Below are 27,939 nucleotides of genomic sequence, written 5' to 3' on the forward strand. Positions count from 1 at the left end.
ATAATAATATTCTACCTGTTCTACCTCAACTTTCCATCTTGTTTTAGTATTTTTTACTGTTCAATAAATGTTTCTTATTTTAAACTTGAGACCTGTAATATTTGTTATCATTGTGTCATTTTTTTTTTTATGTAAATTGAGGGAGCAAAAGCAGTATCGGCCCCAAATATTGGCTCAAGAAAATCGGCAGTCCATAATCGGTCATCAGCTAAGGGTGATGGAAAAAAATCGGTATTAGCATCGGCCCTAAAAAATCCATATCGGTCTATCCCTATAGCTGAAGTTTCAAATATGGGTGAAACTTTTTAAGGATTGTTTTAAGGATGTGGGACTCTCTCTAGGAGTCACATCCTGATTACATTATTACATCCGAAGAAATTCATCATTCATCATTTCAAACATTCATATTTCTCAAAATATTATCCATAATTTCTTCAGTTTGCATGTAAATATGGCTTCTCCTTGCTGTGAAAATGGTAGCTGAACGCTGAACTCTGACCTTTTGATTGACACCTCACTTGAGCCAATAGGAGCGTCCATACTTATAGATTTCAACAGGCAGCGAGGGCCTGTGTTGAGGCAAGTCCCTCCCATCTTCGTTTTGGCCAACCAACAGTCAATGTTTGGCCCGCTGGTTTATGGGTCCTGTAGTCAGTGAGGTTCCTCACCTCCAGAGAAGTTTTTTTTCTTGTCATTATAGACTGTTATAAATGCACCTAGATGACAAACGCATGGTTCTTATGTTGTCTTAAAGGAATCAATTCAGGTTTTCTGTAAGTAGTTTTATATACAGTAAGCTCCTACATAGACATTTCTGTCTGTCATATTCACCTCTATAACTGTTTCTTGTGTATAAATCTTAATTCAATACAAGAAAGAAAAGAATGAGTTGCTCATGTTTATTAGAAAGTCTAATTCATGTTTATTTCCCCTATACCCAGATAAACACAAATTTCAGTAAAACCAAATGAAACAAAAAATAAAAACAGCTTGACAAGTACATTCCATTTCTCAATAGCTGGAAATTGTGTGTTTGAGGCAGTGGATCCAGAAGTGCACTTAACATTACATTAATGTTTGGACACTGTCATTTAAATACACACACCACCATACAAGACTTGTGTAAACATTGCTGTGGATTTTGTGACTGTAAAATAGTGAAGTAATGATTCCACAGGGATCAAGTGAGTTCTAAAACAATATAAATCAATAAAAGCCAATGTTGCTATGTGAATGTGGAATGTAAAAAACGCAATAAAAAAAACATTACTGCATTGAATAATGCCAGTCCTGCATGTACTGATTTATTGCTAATCTCTGTCCAAGATATTCATATATGTTTCTTGCTTAATTATAAAACTGCTTTTTAAAAATTATGAAAACTCATATGATGCCATTGTTCCAGAAAATGTGACTTTAAAAACTGAATGCACTTAACAACTCCATCGGTAAAACAAACATACTATGTAGCACCAGTAGGTTAAAACAAATCATGCAGCAAATTGTTTTGCCTTCTTTCTTGTTGTTTAAAAAAAGACTACTTCAAGAATTTGGGGGATAAAGTCCATTTTTGTGGAATCCAGTGCAGCCACCATTGCTTTGGTATTGCATCTTTACAGTATGGCCATTTGGATGGTTCTCCTCAGAATCCCCTAAACAGAGGGGAAAGCTGGCCATGTTGTGTCCTATGTTCTTATAGAAGCGATGACTCCTTGGCTGACGGGTGCTGTTGATGATGGAAACAAAAAACATGATTAGTCATTTCATAAGAAAAGAGACTTCTTCACACATTTAGATTATGTCTAAAAAAGCAGTAGTTCCCAAATGATGGTTCACTGTCCAAAAGTGGGTCATGGGTCCAATCTGAATGGACCGCAAGTGACTTGTGAATGTGTCAAGTTTGGAAAAAAGCATGTTCTACTTTTAAGTATGGTGAATTTTCGGCACAGAGCTTTTATTTTGAAGTGATGTTTCTTGCTGTAGGTTCAGTGACTAACAAACAGCTACTTGACAGAGACAGCAAATTAGCTTGATGGCGTGACCAAATGCAAGTGTGATGCTGAACATATTAAACTGTGTAGATCTTAGACTAATGGACATATCTGGACCCTGGGACTGGACCAGCTGGGAATCACTTACTTAAACCATCTTCTCAGTAGATGGTTTAATATAAAACTTTAAAACAAAAAAAAAATCTCATAGTGCACATACCAAATTATAACTGTGCATTTTTAATAAACTAGTCCATACCCATTGAGTGCACAGTTGCCCACGTACAGTTTCACATGGTGTGTGTTTGGGATACAGATCATAGGAAATTGCAGATTAAATAGTCAACTGAACCCATTAAGAAGAGCAATGTATTCAGACAGAGCTTTTGTGAATTTGATGGTATGATTGCTTTATTGAAAGTACAGTGGTACCATTGCCAATAGTGGGATAGTTAGTGGGCTAAAACTGTACATTAGTAGTTGAGGTAGCACGTTGAAAAGCAGATAATTGAAGTGTTTATATGTTGTATTGACATAAAAGTGGGCGTGCTGGTAGAATGACTGGCTGACTGACAGAATGACACACTGACAGTTTCCGTGATTATGCACAGCATACCATACCATGACTTAGTCAAACCAAAAATTTGAAAAAAAACTCCAACAACATTGGTCCACAGGGGGAGCCACAGCGATCGGTCGCATTTTAGCCATTTTTAAGCATTTTTCTGTTGTTATAGCGCCACCCAGTTGCCAATTAGAGTTACATTTCTCCAGTCACCTTGAGGCATCCTGTTCTACATATCTACCAAGTTTAGTAAAAATCGATATGGTGGTTAGGCCTAGATAAGAAATTAGCCTTCTAGCGTCCCCATTTTGTTTGATGGGGTCAATAATGGAGGGGTCCCCTCAGATTATGTGTGGTCATATGCCTACAAAGTTGCGTGGTGATGGGTGAAACCCTTGAGACATTATACACCTTTATGTGATGAGCCACGCGCCCCGCAATATTCATTGCATTATAGAAGCTCAGTTTTAGTAAGTTTTCCAACTTTTGCCAAGAAGGAACTTTAGATATTGGTCCCTAGATTATGTTCACCAAGTTTCATGCAGATCGGTCAAACTTCCTAGGAAGATATCGATTTTAAGTGTTTTAAGTGTAATCTATATAACCGGAAATTATGGGTTCTTGAGGCAAATTTGTTCCTCATGAGGAGAGGCATCTCTGTGCAATGTTTCATGTCTCTACAACATAGGGGGCATGAGATATGCCCATTCAAAGTTTGCAATTTCAATCGGTTGCTATAGCGCCCCCCTTTGGCCAGTTGATGTAATATTGCTTCATTCGCATCCTCCCATGACCCTCTACCACTGTGCCACATTTCACATGGATAAAGGTTCTTTAATATTTTCTGTTGAGGATTCAATGATGTGAATCAAAGATTACTCCCCATGATCGATTGTATTTTGTATACACTGAGACTTAATGTGTTGTTACATGTACCCATCACCCTGCAGCATAATCTACAGTGCTGCTCTGACCCAGGTGTTTCCTTTCATTGGTCAATAGCCTGTACATTGAAAACATGAACAAGACATGTACCTGGTTTTCCACAAGCCTTCACACACTGCTGATGTGTGTCAAAGCGATTCTGGTTTCCTCCGCAGCCTCCATACCAGAAGCGTGTGCAGCTCTTGCTAGCGGCATCGTAGTGCCACTTGAGAACAAATTTGGCACAAGTACCTTCCTCTTTGGGAAGCTGGCAAATGTCCACAGCTGTAGAGGCCGCTGTGAGGGAAGTGAAAATCAGAAAGTTTGAGAATACATGCAACTAGAAGAGCACATATGAGGCCATATGCTTTAACTAAATGGCTAAATTAGACTTTATATATGAACAACAATGAGCGGTGCAATTAGCATAAATATATCATTACCATCACACATAATGTCTAGTAATAAAGAGATAATGGCAGTATTTTGCCAGTGACTAGTTTGTGGAAAGGAAATCAGCTTATAAATGTTTCAAGGAAAGAACAAAAGTGCTTCCATCAGAGCAGACTTTAATTCTTTCATAATCATGAGATATAGCACAGACTTTGTATTACTGTATCTACAGTATCTTGTGCCAATTTACTCCAATGCTGACGCAGTACTGACAAATTGAACGTGCTCTGTATGAGGACTACTGCCAAAAAAACAAAGATCCAGTGAACAAGGCTTTCCATTTATTGTCTCTGTGGTTATGACTTGGCCTGCTCCTGTGACAAAAGCATAACCTTCTCAGTTTTCCATGCTGGGCTTTTTACTTGTTCCATCAGTCATTTAGACCATCTGAGGGGCAGCAGAGGAGGGTTTCCAGCTGAATACAAAGAACTTATTGTTTTGCAAAGTGAGCACAGTTTGTGGAAATTGAATTATGTAACAGAAGATGCATGACTGGTGACTTGATGTCCAGATATGTGCCCAATATTAGAGGTGGTTTGACAAAGTTTGATTCAAATCATGTTTTGAGGATGTGGATTGCTTGTTTAAACCTAGACTAGGAAGGAAGTGCTTTTTCTTTGCTATTGGCTACAATTTGCATAGCATACACGTGCACCCACATCAAAGTCAGTTATGGCTTCAAAACAGGGAGCGAGAAGGGAAGGAACATCCACATAATACTGTAGACCGACAGAAAACTCCTCATGTTATTTAGTGAGTGTATATCAGATCTCACCAGGAGCCGGGATGATCTCCACCTGTTCAACCTGCTGCACCTCTGGCTGAGGCTCTGGCACTGTGGAAACATAAAAGTAGTTTCAGCTTACAGAAACATACTTTCCCCAGCTGCAGGAAAACTACCAGGAGGATTTTTAACATGGTGGAAAATGGATATTAATGACCACAGATATTTACTCAGACACATTTGTCATTATCAGTCACAATTATCAGGTTGCTTTTCTTTTCCTACTTTGACTTCCAGCACAATCATCATTCGTATGAAGGACGTGAGCCACATTTTCCTTGTGATCAGTCACAGTTTATAGGACAGTTTCAATATTCCCTCAATTTGAAAATATAAAAAGTTATCAGAAATAAGAGTAACATTTCTTTAGCTTGTATGAATTGCATGCATTTTTTGACTGTTTGCTAAGCCCTGCTCCCTAAATTACTGTTGCTCTCAAGCTTTGCATCCTCACACAGTTTACAATGATAACAGTGGTCAATTTACTGCTGAAATTTTGCAGTAATTTTTGAAACAATGGGTTTTTATTTTTACACACAAACAAGGGCAAGTGTCTCATTTCTAGCCAGTGACCATGGGTTTTGTCAGTTGAAATGACAACTGTGGCTTGTAGGTTTTATCAGCTATAGCTATCCAGCAAACACAACTGCTACAGCTACAGCTTTGTGAGTTGGTTGGAAACACCAGAGATATAAAGGGTATTAAAGGGGAAATATGCCCATCTTCAACATTCATATGTAATTCCTATGGTCTTAGTAGTAAACAATTAGTTAGTAAACATCAACAACTGTCTCCCAAATCCAAAAACTAGAGCGCTAAAACTCAAATGTGTGATGACATAGGGTGTGAAGTCTGGAGTTGCTCTATAGACAATGAATTGGGAAAGATACTGAGAGCACCCACAGGAATGTTCTGAGTATATGGGTACATTTTTTGTTTCAGAGCAGAGAACACTACAATAGAAGAAAGCTCATCTGGGTATAAAGAAGTAAACAAACGTTCTTAGGCCTATGGAGCAGCTCTAGACTCTGTACCCTGTGACATCACCATTTTGAGACCTACTTCTCTGGTTTCTGGTTTTGAAAGAGTGTAGCTCATGTTCAAAAATACTGATTGATCTTTACTCGCCACTAAAATAACATAATGTAATTCTTAATTTGGGTGTTGTTCCTGATGGCTACATACATGACATTGTTCAAAATCTTCTGAAAATGCATTTTTAAAAAAACACTGTTGTTTATGTATTCCAGGTTACAGCTAGTCATAAATAAACATAATTGAAACAATATTTGCTCTAAGGGCCATTCAATGGTTTAAAAGCACACTAATGCTAGTAATGCAAGGGTTTGCAGCTTGCATGTGAGCAGATAAACACACTGTTACATCTAGAATTTATAGTTTTCCCCTTTTCTTTTTGCTTTTGGTGTGGTGATTGAAAATAAAGAAAAACACCCCACAAATAAGAATACCTCTTATAAAAATGCACACCGCTTAAGCACGCGGAGGAATCCAGAGCTTGACAGGCCTGATGGCCCTTGTTATGGTTGCTAAGCAAAAATTTGACATTCGCTGCTCTGGAGCGAGGTTTAGCAAACAAGTTATTGTAGGTTTTGTACATTTACCTAAAGGCATTTTCCCCATAGACCACCATTATAAAAGAGACATCTGTAAAAATGTTGACCGAACACCCCAAACTGCAAACCAGCTGTTATGACTGTTTCAAAGATGAATTCTTCCATGTTAGGCTTGTGCCGATTTCCAGTTTAAGCGGTTCGGTCCGGTTTAAGAGCTCCACCCGGTTTAATTCACCTCAACCGGATAAACCGGAGGGAAAAAAAAACAAACAAAAAAAAAAACGCTTTTCACATCGGCAGCGTGTCAAGGGACTATATTCAACTTATCTTGCATTGTAACATGCATTATGACAACTTAATAAGGTTTATGTATGTTTATAAATGAAGTGGAGGAGCCTACAAGTGTTTTGTTTAGTTTGTCTCAGAGGCTTCCTCCGCAGCTCCGCTCCGCTCCGCTCAGCTGTCTGCTGCTGCTGCGAGAGATCAAATTTTATTGGGGGCGGGGAAAAGTGCGAGGGGGTCAGCAGTCATTAAGTTTGTTGCCCTAGTAACCCGTTTCCACTGAAGAAGTTCCTGGTACTATTTGGGGGGCTGGAACTACTACTGGGACATCCTCTCGCTCGGCCCTCTCAACCACCGTGTCTCCACTGAGAGAGCGGAGTCGGAGGAAGGTTCCTTGGTGTCCTTCTGCGTCTTCTTCTTCTTGTGTAACCTTGTGTGTATTGGCAGTTAATACAGCATTACCGCCACCTAGTGGATTGGAAGTGCATTACACCTATTATGGGCTTTTTTTTGGGAAAAATAGCTCAAATGCGACCCCCAGTGGTAAAATTAGGTATATAATTCGGTATATCGGTTCGGTTAGATATTTGGCTTTAAATCAAACCGGTTGGAAAATTTTCAAACCAGCACAAGCCTAATCCATGTAGGTTTTATATTTGTAAAACTTTTCTGAAGCCGAGATAAGCAATTTAAAAAAATCTGTCATCACAATATGAAGTCTATAAGCCCAGCAGAAATGCGTGAACATGGCAATAGGAGAAAAACACTGCTGCGCATATTCAGTGGGCCACATACCCTGGAGGTAAACCCAAAGGCTAGAAACATTTTTGGCATATATGCCAGGCGAGCAGTTCCACTGAATAGTGGATGCTTTAACTGAAAACTCGCCACCTTGGGGTGTGGTATCCAGATCTAATAACACATCCACGGTTTTGTATCTGGAGTTGAAGCTTATAATATGCCACGTTATATTGCGCCATCACACCAGGGAGTGGCACATTCCCTCAGAATGCCTCACACTGACAACCACTTACCTGACCTCATGCAGTTTTTCAAGCAGAGGGCCTCAGTGTCGAACCTATTTTCATTGCCTTCACAACCTCCATACCAGAACTGTGTACAGATCCCGTTCTTTTTGTCAAAGAACCACTTAGCCTGATAGTCTTTGCACGGCATTCCAGGGTCATAGTCAAGTGAGCATGGGTCTGCAAATTCATTAACTAGAACATGCAAAAAGAAAAAAAAACAACAGCATTGATGGACGACAGACAGAGAGAGAAAAGTTTGCGTCAAGATTAAATTAAAAACTACATGAGGCAGCAGTTACTGTGTGCTGTTAAAGAAGATGCTGGTAATGGATACATTCACATTAGAAGAGTAGGGGTGTTGAGATTGGTCTAATGGGGTCAAATGAGTCTTAGTGCTGATACGGTTCATTCTCATGGGGCAATGGAAATGGCATTCAAAATGGCATTACATTCTTCAGAGGGCTCAGGCTACTGGCATTATTGGGAGGTTGGACATTGAAAAATCAAGCAGTCAGTAGAAAGAAAGTGGTTTAAGTTAGGTTTTCATTGGGGAATAGGAAAGTTAGTTATAACTAGAGCTACTGTTTGTTAGTTCATTTTAGTCATCTAAGCTCAGCATGTCTCATGCTGGGTCCCAGGTTACCTGCGTCCCAGAATTACAACCCTTCTTGTCAGCATGAATGTAGTACATTTCTACTAACCATGGATACATTAAATTTGTATGTTTTATATGTTACAAACTTATGAAACTGTATGTCTTTTTGTGTTTTTATTTTCATTTCTGTGTTGAGACAACACTGTGGTTAACATGTGGTTAGGTTTAGGCACAAAACCATTTGGTTATGACTAGGAAAAGCTCATTTTTTGGCGTAAAAGACTGGCCACAACCATGGCTGGAAATGTCACTGGACTCAAACAGTGGCCTGCTGGTTGGCAGCCTGCTTGGCAACCGTCTCGCAAGGTCTCATACCTTCTACCATCCCCTCCTCCTCCTAATTAGTAGCTCAGCCAGTGTACATGTAATTTGAACTACATCACTGTAGAAATGCTGATATAATACTTGTGAAATGTACAAATGTAACATAACTGTGGTTTGCAGAAACATACAATGCCAGCATATTGTTCTGGCGACTGGGCTAGAAATGGACCCCCTAGAAATACTATGCCACAACTAATTATGACAGAAAACCCGCTGGACTCTTGCCTACATCGTCTGTAAGTTCATTTCTGGGACATTATTTTGCAAACTTCAGGCTGCTAGTAAAAAGCATGCTCTTGCTCACATCAGCTTATCAAAGTCTTAAAGACAGCATTGCTACTCTGATAATTCTAACTGAATGAAAGCAGGACCTCCTTAAAGAGCCTCCTGAATTTACAGCTGGTTCAGTTATGCCTGAAGGATTTACAGCATACAGATTTGTTTTAGGAGTGAAGCTGTAGAGCTGCTGCTTCTTAGAAGACACAAAACTTGTCATTTGTTCCATTTTCCCACTAACAAGAGGCATTTTCACTCAAAAGTGACACAGAGAGTGCAACCTCAACTCCTTTGATTGTCACAACATATTAAGGAAAAGATTAAATCTGCAAACTAGTAGATTTCGGAAGTTTCCCTGAAACTTTCCCAGTATACTCTGGCATGTACTAGTGAGTTGATTAGTAACACATTTTGTGTAGTATTTGAGTTGAAATACTGCTGTATTATAGCACTTGATTTTCTTTGAGTTGAACAATCAGATTAAATTCATGCGACTAACATTCTGCCTAAGAGAAATAAATAATGCAAATACAAAATACAAATACATCATGAATGTTAACGGAGCAGGCAAATATAGAATACATATTGAATAGATTTTTGCTGAAAGTTTAAAGACACCACATTTTTTTTCTGCTAATTAACAGGTTTTAAACATGACAGAATACAGGTAAAAGCAGAAAAATATAATGTATACACAAATGTGCATGCATATGCAAATGCATGTGCAGTCACTCACCAGTTTCTGGTTTGTCCAGTGGTGCGGTATTTACAGTACTGGTGCCTTGGCTGGCTGGCTTATGCGCTGGCTTCAGCTCTGCTGTTTCTGTCAAAATGAAACCGTCAATCATGGAGGAGAGTGTTTAATATTAAGTTTTAGTTTTAAATTAGTTTAGCTTTAGTTTATATATTTGCATTTTGCTATCCTTTGTGTTATGGGGCAGGGAAAATATGGCTTATGGCTTTTTAAAATAATATGTCATCTTGTGGGATAAGAAGAAACCCACAATATATTTGTATTGTTGTGTTTATGGACTTACTGGTAGTCATGATGCCTTTGCGGGTGGAGACAATTTGACCCTCTGCAGTGTGGGCAGTGACCACAGCATGATATGTTTGAGCACTCTCTAAGTTGTCCACGGAAAGCTCTGTGCCTGACACATTGGTCTTCAGCACCAGGGCATGGTCGTGCAACCGTGTCACCACAATCTCAAAGTAGACGAAGAGCTTCGGGTCTGGGCTGGTCCAACGCAGTTTCAAGCTGCTGGAGGTGACATTAGAGACGTGCAGCTCATCTGTGTCTGAGGGGGTAAGATAAAACAGTGTCAAAGCAGGACAGTGCAGAATAAAATTAAAAAGTTTGCAGAAAACAACAACAGGCCAGTAGCTGTTGTGGGTACATGTCAGTATGACTAAGATAATGTTACTTTCATGTCCAGTCATAATTTTTGAGGTAATTTTCCCTGTTATGAACATGATGGTGAATGCTAATATATGGGCAGCCAGTGTTAGCGGTTAGCTATGCATTACTCGCATTTTTTAGGTACATCAGTTTCCCAGTATAAACACTCAAATAGCCCTTATTTAAATCAACATGTCCTAAAAGTGGTAAAAGTCACTAATAGCCGAATCAAGACTTATTTTCAACTGTCATTCATTGTGAGCAAGACCAAGACCAGGGCAGGGATAAAGGAAACACTAGTGCATTTGCTCAGTGGACCCATGGATATGGAAGATCCAGTTAATTTTATACCCATAAGTCAAACTTTTTTTTGCATTTTTTTAATGGACCCCACCTTCAGTGCTGTATTCAGTTCTCTTTACACATCCATGGTCCAGCTCTTTGAACTTGCATTGCCTGCTGAAGTATTTTAAGTTCATTTTAGTACATCCACAATCTTACCTTTGTGCTGTCTGTGATGAACTTCCTGGTGGTTTTCATGATGTTTCTGATGTTTTCTATAAATGTACCAATAAATAGTGAATCAAACCATCAGTGTTTCCAACAATGAATGGAAACAAATGATAGGGCATTGAAAAATCAACAATACTTACTCCTGTTGGCGTGATGATGTAAAGGGGTTTTTTAGTGGCTGGTCACTCTGGAACCACTTGCAGTTTTTGGACACTTCAGGGGACATGTAGAAAGCATTTTCAACTAAGAAGAAAAATAAGAGAACACAGTTTGTCACTCACAAGGGCTTAGTTTAACTGATGCAATTGTTATGAACCTAAAAAAGTATATAGTTTTTGCAAAAAGGCAATAAAATGGATTGACTGACAGCTATCTAACTTGAACTTACTGCTGATATACTTTGGTAGCAGAGTGCCAAAGGTCTGGATGTGTTTGTCGTAAAAGTGTGAGATGCTGTCCAACCGCTTAAAGAAGACATCTGATGGTTCACTGGCCATGCGAGACAAGACGCGAGCGTCTCCAGCACTCAGCTTCTCACCCACACCCAGGATGACCAGGAAGTAGCCTCTGCACTTGACCTCAGTGGCAATACGCACCAGCTGCGCCTCTTCTTCTTCCACACTTCCTGTCACAAAGAGCATCAGTACTTTCCTGTTACGCTGGAGAGGAGCTTTCTCGAACACCTGCTCCACTGTCGATTCAATAGCCACTGCCAGTGCACGGCCGCCCTCTAACTGCGGTGTCTTCTCCAGCAGAAATTTGACAATATCCTGAGCTGAGTTATGCTCAGTCAAGCCAATATCCACATGGATGGGGGAGCCAGTTTTGTTGTGAATGAACTGGTAAGGTGCTTGCTGGATCACAGACACTCTGGCCTGGTGAACGGATGATGTGGGATGTGAAGAAACCTGTAGCTGATCCACTATGTGCGCGATGTAACGTTTAATCTCAGTGAAGACGGTCGGGTAGGTAGATTCAGAGCTGTCCATGACGAAAGCCATGTCGATGTCAACATCTGTGGTGGAGGACCTCCTATCTCGGCTGGATGGTGGAGGCTTGTAGTCACACATTTGGTCTGGAGAGCAGATGTCTACAAAAAGAAAAGGTAATATACTATCATTGCTACATCGAAGCATTGTGTTTCTAATCAACAGGAAATGTATTGGGATTTTTGCTTAAATCTGAGTCACACATGGTTAAAATTTGGGCTAATCTTTCTTATTTTTTCAGAAACAAGAATTACGGCCTCACAGTTGTATGCCTCTGTGGACGAGTCAAATTTCTCTTACAGTTTATATCCATGTCTGTGAAAACATGGATGCTTCACGCACATCTTCCCCTGGTAATACAGAAGATCTTTACAATCAGCACAGTTTCAAGGTGGACACCCCAGGTTAGTGTCACTAATTTAGTATCGGACCAAATATCTCCCCCTCTGTTCCTGAGATATAACATTGATTAATGGCAGAAAAGTGTTTTATGCAGAATGTTATGATGTCACAGTGAAGTTGACCTTTGACCTTTTGGATATAAAAAGTCACCAAATCATTATTATATCCTATTAGACGTTTGTGTGAAGATTGTCATAATTACCATACAAATTCTTGAGTTATGGCCAAAAACATGTTTTGTATCTATTTGGTTCATTGTTGAGTGAACTTTTTTGTCACATTTGTAAATAAATAAATAAATAAATACATCCTCAAGATGTTCTTGAGATGTTGTATTCACAAGAATGAGACAGCCAAGGTCACAGTGACCTTGACCTTTGACCACCAAAATCTGCTCAGTTCATTGTTGTTTGCACCAGATTTGAATAAATTCCCTCAAGGCACTCTTGAGGTACGGACGGACAGACGGACAGATGGACAATCAGAAAACACAATGCCTCCAGCTACAGCTATTGTCTGTAGCAGAAATCTGGCATTGCATTTGGTTTATTCCTCTTTTTTTCCTACAGAATTTTCTTAACAAAAGCATAGCAATTTCTACAGAAAATAAAGCTATTGTTTAAATTCAGATCAAGACAAACTTAAAAAAACGTTGAAAGTAAAAATGTGAAAAAAAAAATAAAAAAAAAAAAAAAATAATAATAATAAAAACAATAGGCCATAACTGTGATGCCATTAATACACAAACACAGAGCTCTTACCTAGGCAGACATGGCAGTGCATCACCTTTTGGATTACTGAATCGTACTGTGCACTTCCAGGGTTGGGAAGGGATATCACCTGAGCTAGTGCGGTGTTGTTGACCTGGTGTACAAAAAAACAATATTTAAAACTACTGAAAATACAATGTTCACTTTATTCTTTGGAGACAGATACGTGAATATGCCTAACAATCGTATGTACTGCAAAGTTTCCCTTTGAGATCTCAGCTTTGTTTTACCTGCAGTGCGCTGCTTAGTGCTTTGTCATCACCTCTGACCAAGAATAGAGTTGCGATTCCAGCATCATGGAGGCGAAGAGCTGCATTAGTAATTTCTTGTGTCTGACTGACAGATCCACCAACAAAGAAGATGGCCACCTTCCTCATGAGGAAGCCACTGCGCACTCTCTTGAAGGTGTTCTGGGCCACAAAGCTCATGGCCGTCTCCAGGCTGCGCTTCTTGGTGTTCTGTGGGATCTGCAGGCCCTCGATGCGCTGCACCAGGGCACGTTTCTTCAATGCATCAGCAAAGCGGACGTCAGTCAACACGTCTTCATGGTACAGGGCTACAGCAACACGAGCTCCTCTCGGACAGTTACTTTCAGAGATGGTGATGTCTTTGACTAGGCGCAAGACTGTGTCACGCATATTGTTGAAGACTGGGCGGCCAATGCCTTGAGTAACATCCAGGACAAAGGCCAGCTCAGTGGGGTAGAGTGGGCATTCCTGCTGACCTAATGTTGCACACACAGAGAATTTTATCCTTGTATAGTAGTGCATACAGTATATAAACACTCAAACAGTTATTATCAAATGAGCACTATTTTATGGTACTTACCATAACAGCAAGCTGGTAGAAAAACAGGACAAAAAAATGTGGTGAGAGATTTTTGGAGCACATGACACATGACTATCATTGTCATGGAATTATATTATTGGTTCTTATGAAATTATACTCACGACAGTTATCCCTGATCTTCTTAACCAGCTCACATTGCTGAGGAATAAGAGAAATTTGGAGAAAAATAATTATGATCACAGGCACCAGAAATGAGTTTTGCTTTGTTCATTCAATACATTTTTAAACAGTCTGATTAATGAGCACATACCACAACCCCTGGTCCTCTCGGTCCTTTCTCACCCTATTGGAACAAAAACAGTTGTGTTAACTGCTAGACATGGCCAACGATAAAAAAGCACTTTATTTTGGCATTGCTTATATACAGTGTTGGGTAGTAACATGTTATAGCAGTAATATTACTTTTTCCAGTAACAAGTAGTGTAAGGAAGAACTCATAACATTTCAGTAATAATATAACAATTACCCCAAAAACATATCATTTGTTACATCCTTACTTGTCAACCCCCTAATGATTTGAAATCCAACAATCAACCACATCGATGGATTCATTTTCATTAACATTGCGCATCCACATCACCATGCAGCAAGCTAGCATGGAAGATGGAAATGCTTATATTCAGCAGCTAGACATATTGCCATTACTTTGATTTTATTGCTGCAGGTATGGGTACTAAGACTCTTTTCACTGCGAAAACCACAACCTTAAACCTTGTGAAACACCTACTACAACCGACAGCACAACAACATAAAGCTCTAGGAAATACGCCCCACCAAAGGTGAGTCCACTTCGGCTGTGGAGGTTGGCTGTAGCCCAACACTTTCTAAACAACCAAAACTGTTTTTTAATCGTGGGACAGCTGCAGGCTACAAAGAACTATTGAAGCTTATGGCTGGATGTGTGGTGTATGGAATGTTGCCTATCTACACAGTTGACTTTTCATACATGTCACAGGTATCAAAGAGGGTAAAAAAAAACCCCCATCAAGCTAGCCTTAGTTGTGCTTAATGGAGATAAACCTGGCATTCACACAGAGGTGCACATGCAAAATCTAAATTTTGAGGAGAAATGACCCAATTTCCAATTTTGTAGGGTGTAATGCAAAAGTCATATAACAAAGAGTGTAATAAATTACTGTTGACATGGAGAAATAAGTACAGTACTTATGTTACTTTTCAAAAGTGTAATGAGTAATTAATTACATTTTTGAGGCAAAATAGACAAAACATTGTCCATATTTTTGTTAAATCGTGTTAAGGACTTAACAATTTTACATTTTGCAGTGTATACTACATATCATACGTTTTACTGACAAGAGAAGACAAAACATGATCATTAACTGACCACTCAAGATAGTTTATATTGTTAATCACAGCTACACATATTCTGCTCCAGTGGCTCCATGACATTTATACTGACTTTACACAGCTTTTTAGCAATGGGTATAATTTCATGTTACTTACATATGGCCCAGGATATCCAACCTCTCCCTTTTGTCCAGGTGGACCAATCTCCCCAGAGACACCCTGGAAAGAATTAAGAGAAAAAGATTTAATTTTTGGACCTATTCGATTGTCAATAAAAAGCTTGACTTACAATATTCACTCTATTCATTCAAGTGTCAACATTAACGTCCATGCTCGTGCAACTCCCTCACTGCTAGAATTCCATAATTCATATTGGAAATAAACTTAAAAACTAGTCCTCTAACTCATCAAGCTGAACACATATCCAGTGATCTCTGGTGTTTGTAGTGATACCATATAGTATGTTGCATCAAGAATATATGCTCATAATAGCCTAATCTACTGTAAGATGGGTGTGAAAACGTACCCTCTGTCCACGATTTCCTCTGCGTCCAGGTCCGCCCTTGGTGCCAGGGTCACCGGCCGCTCCCTTAGATGATGGAAGTAAAGAGAATGAATGTAAATGACCAACGTTAAAAGGAAGGCCAACTGGCCACAATGTGCAACGCAACACTATCACATGCAAAGTTTATTGAAGTTACACCTCAAGAGTCAATGTTTTCATTACCTTTGGTCCTGGAAATCCTGGGAAGCCCTCATCACCCTGTAGATGAAAATGGTAACATACTTTAAGTATTATTTGTATGATAATTGTCTCATTGAATGAGTGTATAATTCTATTTGTCCTGAGATTTTTAAGAGTGGTTCACTGATAATTGTTTTAATGGGCTTAAGCCACTCTTTATAGTGCTATTCATCATCACAGATGGGATGTGCTGTGTGTGTGTTTGGACAGTAGACTAACTTGTTACATGGCTTTGTTGAATACTTGATTCTGATTTGGTTATTTCTTTTCTGAAGAGCAGGCCATTGGTATGAATGATAGACTGTTGCTCTGGACCAAGCTGCAACCTCAGGGGTTGAAAAATTAAGCCAACGAGGAAGGGCAGTTCCTTGAATGGCCACGAGTCCGGTTTTAAAAGCAAGTCAATCCCAACTGAACCTTTTATTACAATGCCCAACTTCACAGCAGAAATAAGTTTACAGTCTGGTACAAAAAACGCTTTTGGTCTCTACAGATGATTAGAGATTTTTATTTTTATTTATTTTTTTATATCCCCGTTTACATTAGAAGTTACAAATAATTCGGTCAGATTGCCCCTCCCTCCTCCACAGCTCCACCCCCTCCAAATTTTGTGACTTCTAGCTCCAAAAAGATGGTGACAGCCAAAAACTTTAACTTAAGGCTTCAAAACAGGAGTCCACAAACCAATGGGTGATGTCATGGTAGCTATCTCCACATTTTATACAGTTTATGCTGGATGCAGCTCTGATTATAGATGCTTAGCAGAGTCAATAAAATAATTTTTAAATCAATATTATTTGTCAAATTATTGATTGCTCGAGTAAGTAGCTGTGTAATAAGCAGGAAAATGTACAGTGAATGGGTCATTGTTGCAAAATGAACCTGTTCCGGATGAGTCAAGACCACTCTGCTGCACAATAGGGTTCTGCATTACCTTTATTGGGATTCATTTTGCAATAAGGACCTGCTCGCTATACATTATCCCTTGCATAGTAGTTAGACTGACAGTTCTATAACCACTTCTTTTCATACTTCTTTTCATTTCCGTTCATAATTTTAACATTCTCTTAGTTTAATTGCTAAAATATCAGTGCGTACTGAAGGCTAAAAATGTTAACTTTACCTGTGCTGTTTACTACTAGGGGTCAAAATTCACTTGCCTTTCTTCCTTTAGGCCCTGTGACGCCAAATCCATCTCTACCATCGTCACCCTATAAAAGAAATAAGAGTAAGGGTGTAAAGTGCTTGGTAGTAAAAAGGAAACAAGGGAAACACCCCCTGTCCCAATATAACTGTTGTTACATGATACTAAGCAATGTTATGGTCCTCATTCAAGACAGAACATGTGTAATAAGATCCTTCTCAGCAAAAACACCAATTCCTTCATTAAAACATACTGCATACCTCACATCTTCAGATATAAAACACACGGCAATATAAGTCTTGCTCCAAACCACACATGGCAGTGCTGCAAAGAATATAGCCTCTTCAACTTGCAGCCTGAAGCAGAATTTCTCCTGCCAAGGCATCCTCTTTCACCGGACAGTTATTGAGAAGATTTTCTAATAACCATCTACTGTAAGTATACACATTAGGTTTCACAAACAACATGACAAACCATGCAGCTCTGTTATCTAGGAGAGCAGAAAGTTTTTATCTTGCTTATTTTCACCAGTATTACATTACAGTCCATGCAAGGAAGATAAGGTTTCATTCTTACAGGCTCTCCACGGGGACCAAGAGGGCCAACAACACCCTTAGGTCCTGGCTCTCCCGGCTCTCCCTACAAAGGCACAGAGATAGACAGATACAGAGAATGAGACAGAGACATGCAGTACACAATAGTTAGAGATTTAAAGAATGCGAAGGCTTCAAATTAAGAGTCAAATATTTCTTTAAGCCGTCTATAGATTTAATTAAGTTACTATGCCTTTTCTGCAGTAGATCTCAAGCTGAGCCTTGATGTTTTCTTATAGTGCTTTCATGTTTGCTCAAATAGACTACACGTGTGTCCAGTAATGTGAGAGAGCTAGGCTTAGGCCAGCATGTTTATAAATGAAACAAGCCTGTTATGGAAGAATCTAAGCCATGCCGAATTACGTTCCACTCAATACCTTGCGACCAAGAGCTCCTCTCCTTCCCTTAGCTCCTGCGGGACCTGGTTTACCTCCAGGACCCTAGAAAACAAAACATTTAGCCATCAGAGGACAAGAACAAAGGCAAGCAGACGTTTTCAAAATATTGCGCACATGATTTCCAGTCAGTTTAACAATTTTTGTTGTGGTAATGTGGTGTAGACATAGGTTATAAGTGAGATTTTAATGCCTGGTCTGTGCTATCTGCATTTTATCATTTAAAACTGATGCTGGATATGATCCATTAATATCTATGATAGCCCTAACAGATTCACTCACCCTGGGTCCTGGGTTTCCAGCTTCTCCGCCGGTTCCAGGTGCACCTGGTGGTCCAGGTGGACCCTTAAAAAACACAAAGCAGACATCGACAATGCATCAGTTTCTTACATATTAGAGCTGGACTTCCAACCCACAAGTGAAGAATGAATACACATTTCTAGATATATAAATATTCCAGTCACAGTCCAGTCAAAACAATATTCACATTGCTAATGCAGCCAAGAAAAGCATGAACAGTGATGACAATATCCACTATAATACATGTTTTGGCAAGTGTGGTCATAGATTGAATAATGTGTAAATACCATGAAAAGAATGACAAACTTACTCTAGATCCTCCAATACCAGGCTCTCCCTGAACACCATCAGCTCCTGGCTGTCCGGGAACTCCCTTGAATGACATGCGAGCAGCAAATGTCACAATCACTGCACCTACAAGAGTTACTGTCTAAGTATCAAATTATGTATGTTATCACCAAAAAGCGACTTACGGCTGCACCAGGTGGGCCTCTTCTGCCATCAGCTCCCTAATTAAGTGGGGGTAGAAATAAGTCTTGATTAACAACAAACAGTGGCAAATCACCATTTAGTAAAGATAATGAAGACAGTAAAATTATTTACCCGTCTTCCGACTTCACCAGGGCCTCCCTTCTTTCCATCCTCACCAGGCTCTCCCTGTCATTTCAGAGCAGATGTCCCAGTAAAATAAACACATACAAACACAACCAACCATATAATGTTAATAATACATGAGCAGGATTTTTTCAATAGCAATACAATGTATATAGGAGGATGTTACCGCTGGTCCAGCATCACCAGGGTCTCCCTTAGGTCCTGGGCTGTTGTTATCTTGTCCACTTGTACCCTGTTAAACAGAAATCACTTGTTCATTTTTATCTACACTCAAATGCTGACGAAGAATGTATGTATACAAACTGCATGGGAGGGTAATGGCAGGTTGAGAGGGATGTTGACAATCATATGCTGAACGATCAAACACCACCATTTTATTTTTTAAACACTGGCCAAAATTGAATGCTAATACAGCATACATTAGAACAGTGGCCATAAATGAATGGATGGATGTCGTTTCAATCCAAGCTGGTCTAGGAATTTGTACATGGTAATATAAACAATTTCCATAATACTCACAGGGTCTCCTCTGATTCCCATTTCTCCTCTGTCTCCTGCTTGTCCTTTGATACCTTTGGGACCCTAAAAGCAAACAAGCATTTCTCAGCTCTAACTGTTTGAGATTTTTAATGAAAAATGGACAGAAAAAAGCTGAGCTAAAATTGTATTCAGTCACTAACTCTCATGCCAGGGTTTCCTCTTTCTCCTGGGGGTCCAGCCACTCCACTTTTGCCCTGAAAACATACAGCAAATGCAAATTAAAGCCCACAATCATTCATAAACCAAAGCACATTAACATGTTTTTGCCACATGAACACATCTTGCCACCAGCCTAAGACAGGAAGCAATTGTACATAATTCTGCATGATATATAATAATAATGATAATAATAATAATATACACTTACCTCTTCTCCATTGATGCCATCAAGCCCAATTTCTCCAAATTCACCCTGCAACACAGCAACAGTTGGTTAAGTAATCAGTGTATCAACCTTTCTTTTTCTAATAATGAAGACTTTTTTGATTTTTTTTAATGAATTAAATAGAAAGATACTCACTTTTTCACCTGAGTAGCCACGGCCACCCTGAACAAAAAAAGCCAGTGATACATAATTTTATTGAAGAAACAGATAAAATGATATTGACTTGAATTCAAAGTGCCAGATACATTTAATTTGAATGTTACAGTTAATATCAAAGCCTTTACCTTGAGACCTCTTGGTCCAGGACATCCCTGGAAACCCTGAGTTCCATTCACACCAGGAGGACCTCTCTCTCCCTGTCAGTACACAATGAAGACAATTAATATTATGAGAAGAACAGAATACAATATAAAAGAATACAAAGTATTGACAGAAAAATGACAGTTGTCTCTGAACTCCTTAAGAATAAAAAAGATTTAACAACAGTTATGGATCAGGACAGTTTACAGCAGGTGTCTAAACCATCCCTGAATACTAGAAATTATGTTAGTATCTTAGCAGTTCCGGCTCCCTCGTCTTAAAGTCAACAGGTTTTTTTTTTTTGATGGATTTTTGATTAGATGTCTGAAATAAGGTCTATAGTTAATATAAGCTTAAGAGATTTTCACAGTTTGTTCTATGACATAAAATACATCAGTAAATACCCCACTCGTGAATTGTGCAGCTTTTATGTGTCTTTAAAAAAGGTGGTTGCTAACAAGTGGCTAAATGAGACTACAAACTGTCATCACGCTGAAAACGGCTTTACAGTCTCACTGTGGTGACAGTGGTGTGGTTTGTTTATAGCCTAACATTAGCTTCTCACTTCTTGAGATTGCATTTAATCTTCAGAAATCATCAAAATTATATTCATTTGTGAAGATAATCTTTCTGAAAAAAATGTGTAAGTATTATAAATGTTTGTTTCCCATGGAGTTTATTTCCTGCAATAATCCAAAAATCAAATGGAAAAATCCCACAGGCTTTTTGATGAGGGAACCAGGGCGATGCTAACTTCCGCATCATTCTACAGAAAACATCAACCCTGCAGCACTCTATTACATTGTGGTGAGAATGTAATCACTGCCTGGATAATGTTCAAAGACAATGTTTTTTTAAGTTAATGAAACACTACAGTTTTGTACTGTTCTGGATTCATAGAGAGGGGGATGGTGGACATATGGCAGGACTGTGACGCCAGAATCTCTGGTTCACATCCAGACTCCTGTCTGATGACAGGTTTTTGCTTCAGAGGCACTTTGGTTATGGTTAGGAATAGACTGTGATTTGGGTTAAATGTTAACAAAAAAGGTAATAATAAAAACATAATGACTTAGTCACAACAACTGGATAATATATTGCACAATTGCCTATATTGGTGTAAAACAAATAAATAAATTGTCAGTGAACATTTTGCTAATAGGTTCAGCAGCAACATTTTTGCGACCTGCCAGGCACGTTAATTCACAACATTTCCTCATAGTGCTGATACAAAACATAATTTGCTCGCCTTTACATTTCCCTCACAAAAATATCTGCTGTTTTTAATTTGTTGTATAATTTCTAGGATACAAGGCTTTCGTGGAAACATTGTCAGAGTGTTACATATGTAAGTAAGCTATTCAAACTTACAGGTCCACCCTCATCTCCAGGATGTCCTTGGCTTCCTGCTGCTCCTGGGCTGCCCTGGAAGACAAAACAACAAAGTATTAGCCTCTGATAAACAATTATTTTCTGGTTAAATTAAAGACGGTCTAAAAATTTATCTTTTCTTATTTCTGTGAACATTGCATACCTTAGCACCTGGAAGACCAACTGCTCCTCGGTCTCCTCTGGTGCCAGTACATTTGCATGGCACTCCACAACACTCTCTCTCTGCGATATTGTCCTATACAGCAAAAAAAAAAAAAAAAAAAAAAAAAAATTAAATACTTCAAAGAGAAAAAAAGAAAGCTCATAAAAGTCCTCTGACTTCTGATTAGTACTCACCAGTTCTTCCATTAGCTCATAGTCCAAGTCCATGATATTGAGGCGTAACGGTCTGGTGTACCTGAAGCCGCGACCAAATTCCAGCTGCAAGGCCTCCTCAAATTTGGGCACCCGCTCCAGCCCGACTAGGATGAAACTGTTCACTCCTGTTTTGCACATACAAGAATTTTTGAAGCTAATTACCTAAATATCGAAATCTTATCTTCTTATCTTCCTATCATATCTAAATATGATATTGCTATAATTTCACAGAAGTTTAAGGACAGATAATCATGAAGGGCCGTTTGTACGGTATCATCTCTTTACCTGACCCCCGAAGCTCCTCAACTCGCCTTTTCATTTCAGGGAATGGGGCGTCAATACCATCAGTCAGATGAATGACAACCTTCAGAGGAAAAACAATTCAGTTTAACGCTTCCTTACGTTTTCCATTAAATTTGAGTATGACTTAAACAGTCATATACCTCGGATGGTATGAAGGTATGAAAAATTAGATACTGCCAAAGCCTACTGTATGCTTGAGTCTGGCAAGTTTAAATGTGAGTTTTTGGATATTGGAAATGTTTTGTATGTAGGCTGCAATAGATTGCTTTTTTACTGTATTTAATTCAAAGTGACAGCCGCTGGATGAAAACATCATTGGTAAATTGTTTCATATTTACAACGGAGTATTAGGGCCACATTGAAGAAGAAAAAATTTGGAGATTTCGAGAATTAAGTTGTAATATTACAAGGAAAAAACTCATAATATTACGAGAATACAGTCGTAACTGAGAAAAAGTCATAATATTATGAGAATAAAGTCATAATTTAATGAGAAAAAAGTCATAATATTACAAGAATAAAGTCGTAGCTTTTATGGAAATAACCAACAACAAACAGAATGGGTTAGATGATGAACCTGCTTGTGGCAGCTGCTCTTTGTCTCAGGTGTGTTGCCTCGACACACACATTTGGAGGCAGGGCTGGAGTGGCACTCATTTTCAGCCCTGGAGTTTCATGCCTCAGACTGGCCCACTTTAGATCCCGACCTATTATAACCTTACATGTTAAGTCTACAATAGCGCACTGTTCTCTAAAGCCTTGTAATTCAGTGTTTTTTTCTAAAATATTTCCAGTTCAGTGCAAGTAAGGGTTGCTTCACAATGTAGATCTATTTCAACATGAGTGCACATCTCCAACATTATTCTTAACAACACAACATCTTTTTCAGCAATATCAGAATCTATATTCTGTTCAAATAAGTAGTGCCCACTCTGGACTTGTGGGCTTATGGCTGGTGCTTGGTGCTGCATCTTGCTTCTGGGGGGCTACAAGACAGAGTTTTTTTAAACTCTGAAATTGTATCCACCCATCTAAACACAAAATCAGGGAGAAAGACATCAGTCTTTAGTTAAGCAAAGCGTCTAAAGACTGACTTGTGAGTCTAGGCACTGGGTATCATGTATGCTGCTACCGCTATCTCTGGGCCGCCTTCACTGGCGCCCTCTGAATTGGAGACACTGGCTCTGCGCGGCTGTGCGAGCTGCACTCCGATTATGCGCGTATCTCCGGTGATGAATTTTGGAGTCGTTTACCGACACACCTCTTCATTAACAAAGCATATGAAAGCTGAAGTGTTTGGGGCACCATTATCTGCTCAGATTCAACTAAATGCTTCAAAACTCATTGGACGATGCTTCACAGTGCAGATGGACAATGACCTGAAGCATATTGCAAAAGCAACCAAGGACATTTTTAAGGCAAAGAAGTGGAATGTTCTGCAATGGCCAAGTCATATCATCTGACCTGAATCCAGTTGAGCATGCGTTTCTCTTGCTGAAGCCAAAACTGAGGGCAAAACACCCAAAACACAAGCAGGAAGTGCAGACGGCTGCAGTAAAGGGCCGGCAGAGCATCACCAGGGAAGAAACCCAGCATCTGATGATGCCTATGTGTCCAACACTTGAGGCAGTCATTGACTGTAAAGGATTTGCAACCAAGTATTAAAACTGACTGTTTAATTGATGATTATGTTAGTTTGTCCAAATACTTATGAGCCCTTAAAGTTGGGGGACTGTGTGAAGAAATGGTTGTCATTCCTACACGGTTCATACTACATTTTTGAAAAAAGCCTTAAATGAAAGCTGAGAGTCTGCACTTTAAGCAGGTATTCATTGTTTCATTTAAAACCCATTGTGGTGGTGTACAGAGCCAAAATGATGACAACTGTATCATTGTCCAAATAATTATGGACCTGACTGTATTTGAACAGAATATAGATTCTGATATTGTTGAAAAGGATGTTGTGTTGTAAAGAATAATGTTGGAGATGTGCACTCATGTTGAAATAAATCTACATTGTGAAGCAACCCTTACTTGCACTGAATTGGAAATATTTTAGAAAAATACACTGAATTACAAGGCTTTAGAGAACAATGCGCTATTGTAGACTTAACATGTAAGGTTATCTAAAGTGGGCCGGTCTGAGGCTACGAACTACGAACTATCTTGGACAATGTCTCACACCCACTCCACCATGTGCTGGTCAGGCACAAGAGTACTTTCAGTGGGAGACTCATACCACCAAGATGTACCACTGAGCGCCACAGGAAATCTTTCCTGCCTGTGGCCATCAAACTGTACAACTCCTCCCTCTGAGTGGTCCTGAGACTTTTTCACACACTGCAATAATTTAATTTAACTTGTGCAATAACCCCATTCACCCTGACTGTATATATTCTGTTTGTGTAAATAATCTTGTTCAGTTTACAATATATATATGTATATATATATATATATTTACGTTTATGTTTGTTAATAATTCCTGTTTATTTAACTATATATTTGTTAATACTATTGTTTAAATTTCTTATATTTTCACGTATCTTTCCTCTCTTGCAAGGAGCACCTGTAACATAAATAATTTCCCCTCGGGGATCAATAAAGTATTTCTGATTCTGATTCTGATTCTGATGAAACTCCAGGGCTGAAAATGAGTCCCACTCCAGCCCTGCCTCCAAATGTGTGTGTCGAGGCAACACACCTGAGACGAAGAGCAGCTGCCACAAGCAGGTTCATCCTCTAACCCAATCTGTTTGTTTCCTTATTTACGTAATATTATGACTTTTTTCTCATTAAATTATGACTTTATTCTCGTAATATTATGACTTTTTCTCAGTTACGACTTTATTCTTGTAATGTTAGGAGTTTTTTCTCGTAATATTGCTGCTGCTTATGTTATAGACTGCTTTGTCTGGTTGGGTATTTAAGTTATTATATTAATGGCAGCAGAACACATGTTGCTTTCACACTACTTTGTTGTCATGTGTGGAATAATTGGGTAATGTTTGGCATGGCTTTGTGGCTGTAACTTATGGGCATCCAACATCACTGAATGTAAAACTGTGTACTTATTTGTGTCATATCCCTGGTTGCCTGCACCACTAGTTAAAGGGGAACACCACCTAAACTAAAAATTCCAATATATTATTTCCATGGCCAAGGAAAGTTCATTCAATGTTTGTGTATGTGAGCTACTCTCTCTCTCTCAAAGCCGGAAACCAGAGATGTGAGTCTCAAACTTGTGATGGCATAGGTTAGATAATGCTTCACAGGCAATGGATGGGAACCTGATTTTGTGGATCTACAGAATGTTTGTTTCCTTTGTTATTCTTAAATGAGCCTTATGCTATGTAGTGTAGTGTTCTCGGTTTTGAAACAGAAAATGTACCCATATACTCAGAACATTCCCCTGGGTGCTTTCAGTGTCATCTAGAATATCTTTCACCTTATTGTCTATGGAGCATCTCTAGACTTTATACTCTATGACATCACAAATTTGAGTTTTAACACTTTAGTTTTAGGATTTGAGAGAGAGTTGTTCATTTTTAGTAATATTTTTGAACTGTCTTAGACCATAGGAATAACATGTGCGGAGTTCCCCTGTAAGTCTCTCTTACTTTTTTGTCCTTTATTTCTGAAGAACTGGAATAAAGGATAAAGAATTACCATTAACAAGCAACAGCCAATAGGACTTGCCTCGACAGAAGCAACGGTTAGCACTTGCTAAAAACAAGAGAGGCTACTACCTGTTTCGTACACTGCCCTTTGCAGTGTTTGCACTGATTAAGACAGAGTCAAAGTCTGAGATTAGACATACCATGTACATTTCCTATGTTATTTTGGCTCAGGACATCTCTAGTTAAAACTTTTTCAGTAACCAACCTTGACAACGTCATCTTGTCTGGTTTTGAACCTATTGGTGTAAGCTGCAATGGTCTTGCCATTGAGGACAAAGGGGCCACGACTCCGTAGGGCTCTGAAGGCCTCAAAGAGCTCATCAGCATTGTCTGTGAAGTCCAGCTGGACAGGCTCAGAGGCAGAGTCCATAGCCAGCATGCCCACTTGCACAGAGGGAATCTGCCCAGATGAGCAACTGATAGCTGCCATTTTGGAAATCCTCTGCAAAATGGCCCCCATCTTGCTCTGGAGGTTGGTCTGAGCACTGAAGATGTTCTGGGCAGAAACGTCAAAGCCCACCAACACCTCTATGTTGCAGGCTGTAAAAAAATTTTTTGAACCACAGAAAACATATGAAACATGAAACAGCTTACCAATAAAGTTCATTAGCTAGAAAAAAAAAAGACTATGTCTCTTACGTTTAGATGTTTCTGGCACACCAGTACACAGCTTCCCTTTCACTTCATCATCCAAAGTCTCCAGGATTTGCTCAGTAAGATCCTCAAGTTTCTCAAAGTTCCTTTGTCGAGCCACAGTTGTGGACTCGCTTGCTAAGTCTTCTAACTCATTCTGAACGTTACCCACTCCTACAGCAAAGATTCTTGCACCTTTTTGCTTCAGACCAAGGGCTGCTGTTTTTCCATCATCAGCTGAGCGTCCTCCAGTGAAAAGCATTAGGATCTGAGGAGTGCCCTCATCAATCCTGCTGCCTTTTTCTTTGGTAAAGTGAACATCTTGAATGTGGCGAATGGCTGCACCCGTGTTGAGTGTACGTCCACCTTTGTACTCTGCTCGGTTGATGGCATCTACAATGTCTTTCCTGTTTTTGTATGTGTTGAGGTAGAAGACGTCATTCACATCTGCTGCATAATGTGCCAGGCCGATCCGCAGGTTGTCTTTATCGGTGAAGAACAGATCAAGTAAGCTCGTGATGTACACCATCACTTTTTTAAAGTTGTCCCTGCCCAAGTTAATGGAGCCATCCACCAAAAACACTATATCAGCCTTTTTGGGTGGCATGTCTGGTGCTGTGAGAAGGAAGATGAGATATTGATGAGGACAAGGTAAAGATGAGTGAGTGAGTTTAACCATATTTATGTAGAACATGTGTTATCTAAATATCTGTAATATGTGTAAATTTTATGCACAGCTTACAAGGATCTGTAGGTATTTCCTCAGGGATGTTCCCACTCAACCTGTCAATAACCCCCTGCTGGATTGCTGGCAGGCCACGGAAGTCGCGAACCTGGAGAACATCAGCTGGGGTGGTGGCAATTTGGTTTAGCTGTGTTGTGTCAGCACCAGCAGCTCCAACACCAATGCAGTTGACCCGTTGGCCCTTAAGCAGAGGTCCAAAGAGGTTAACATCTTGGGAGGAACGTCCACCTGTGAGAACCACAAGATGCTGGGAGGCCTCAGTTGGACGAACACCAGCAGCAGGTTTTAACTCATTCTGGATAACATATTGAATGGCATCAGCCAGATCTGATGACCGACCACCCATCTGACGAAGTCTTTTGACAGCAGAGACTACAGCTGGCTTGTTGTTGTGAGAGTTAAGTGAGAACTCTGTTTTAACACTGTCTGCATACTGGACAACAGCCACACGCACTTGATCCGGCTGCACATCAAGTTGTTTGACAATGTCCAGGATGAAGTCACGGATATGAGCAATGCCAGCAGGACCTGTATTATCTGAGCCATCAATAAGGAAGATAATGTCCTTTTTCCCAAGATCTAGGATGCCTGCAAAACAAGCAAACAAAGAGTAAGGGATATAGTCTTCATTTTGAAATATACATTTAAAACAGACTGATGTATTAAAAAAAATCTACTACTGTAACAGAACTCTAAAAGAAGAGAATTAAGCTCTGGGGCTTTGCAGTG

The 27,939-nt window shown here is 39.4% G+C and overlaps 1 protein-coding gene across 1 annotated transcript in view; it reads right to left on the reverse strand.

Moving 5' to 3' along the window:
* Positions 1 to 898: 898 nt before the first annotated feature.
* LOC117251369 (uncharacterized) overlaps positions 899 to 27,939 on the reverse strand; it is a 65,389-nt gene continuing 38,348 nt past the window's right edge. The window contains exons 39-75 of the mRNA XM_078174824.1: positions 27,208 to 27,789; positions 26,472 to 27,080; positions 26,038 to 26,372; positions 22,138 to 22,216; positions 21,832 to 21,977; positions 21,638 to 21,730; positions 21,475 to 21,528; positions 20,088 to 20,159; positions 19,939 to 19,965; positions 19,786 to 19,830; positions 19,559 to 19,612; positions 19,398 to 19,460; positions 19,045 to 19,110; positions 18,867 to 18,920; positions 18,737 to 18,772; positions 18,574 to 18,636; positions 18,246 to 18,308; positions 17,946 to 18,008; positions 17,552 to 17,614; positions 16,992 to 17,042; positions 15,814 to 15,849; positions 15,613 to 15,675; positions 15,243 to 15,305; positions 14,029 to 14,061; positions 13,880 to 13,916; positions 13,758 to 13,769; positions 13,160 to 13,653; positions 12,921 to 13,023; positions 11,157 to 11,858; positions 10,909 to 11,011; positions 10,757 to 10,812; positions 9,894 to 10,154; positions 9,593 to 9,679; positions 7,608 to 7,793; positions 4,709 to 4,768; positions 3,592 to 3,777; positions 899 to 1,726 (exon numbers count right to left, since the gene is read on the reverse strand). Of these exons, the coding sequence (XP_078030950.1) occupies positions 1,686 to 1,726; positions 3,592 to 3,777; positions 4,709 to 4,768; positions 7,608 to 7,793; positions 9,593 to 9,679; positions 9,894 to 10,154; positions 10,757 to 10,812; positions 10,909 to 11,011; positions 11,157 to 11,858; positions 12,921 to 13,023; positions 13,160 to 13,653; positions 13,758 to 13,769; positions 13,880 to 13,916; positions 14,029 to 14,061; positions 15,243 to 15,305; positions 15,613 to 15,675; positions 15,814 to 15,849; positions 16,992 to 17,042; positions 17,552 to 17,614; positions 17,946 to 18,008; positions 18,246 to 18,308; positions 18,574 to 18,636; positions 18,737 to 18,772; positions 18,867 to 18,920; positions 19,045 to 19,110; positions 19,398 to 19,460; positions 19,559 to 19,612; positions 19,786 to 19,830; positions 19,939 to 19,965; positions 20,088 to 20,159; positions 21,475 to 21,528; positions 21,638 to 21,730; positions 21,832 to 21,977; positions 22,138 to 22,216; positions 26,038 to 26,372; positions 26,472 to 27,080; positions 27,208 to 27,789 (5,141 nt within the window). The 3' untranslated portion in view covers positions 899 to 1,685. The remainder of the gene's footprint in view (positions 1,727 to 3,591; positions 3,778 to 4,708; positions 4,769 to 7,607; positions 7,794 to 9,592; positions 9,680 to 9,893; positions 10,155 to 10,756; positions 10,813 to 10,908; positions 11,012 to 11,156; positions 11,859 to 12,920; positions 13,024 to 13,159; positions 13,654 to 13,757; positions 13,770 to 13,879; positions 13,917 to 14,028; positions 14,062 to 15,242; positions 15,306 to 15,612; positions 15,676 to 15,813; positions 15,850 to 16,991; positions 17,043 to 17,551; positions 17,615 to 17,945; positions 18,009 to 18,245; positions 18,309 to 18,573; positions 18,637 to 18,736; positions 18,773 to 18,866; positions 18,921 to 19,044; positions 19,111 to 19,397; positions 19,461 to 19,558; positions 19,613 to 19,785; positions 19,831 to 19,938; positions 19,966 to 20,087; positions 20,160 to 21,474; positions 21,529 to 21,637; positions 21,731 to 21,831; positions 21,978 to 22,137; positions 22,217 to 26,037; positions 26,373 to 26,471; positions 27,081 to 27,207; positions 27,790 to 27,939) is intronic.

Source organism: Epinephelus lanceolatus, chromosome 14 (assembly GCF_041903045.1).
Source record: "Epinephelus lanceolatus isolate andai-2023 chromosome 14, ASM4190304v1, whole genome shotgun sequence".
Classification (NCBI taxonomy): Eukaryota; Metazoa; Chordata; class Actinopteri; order Perciformes; family Serranidae; genus Epinephelus; species Epinephelus lanceolatus.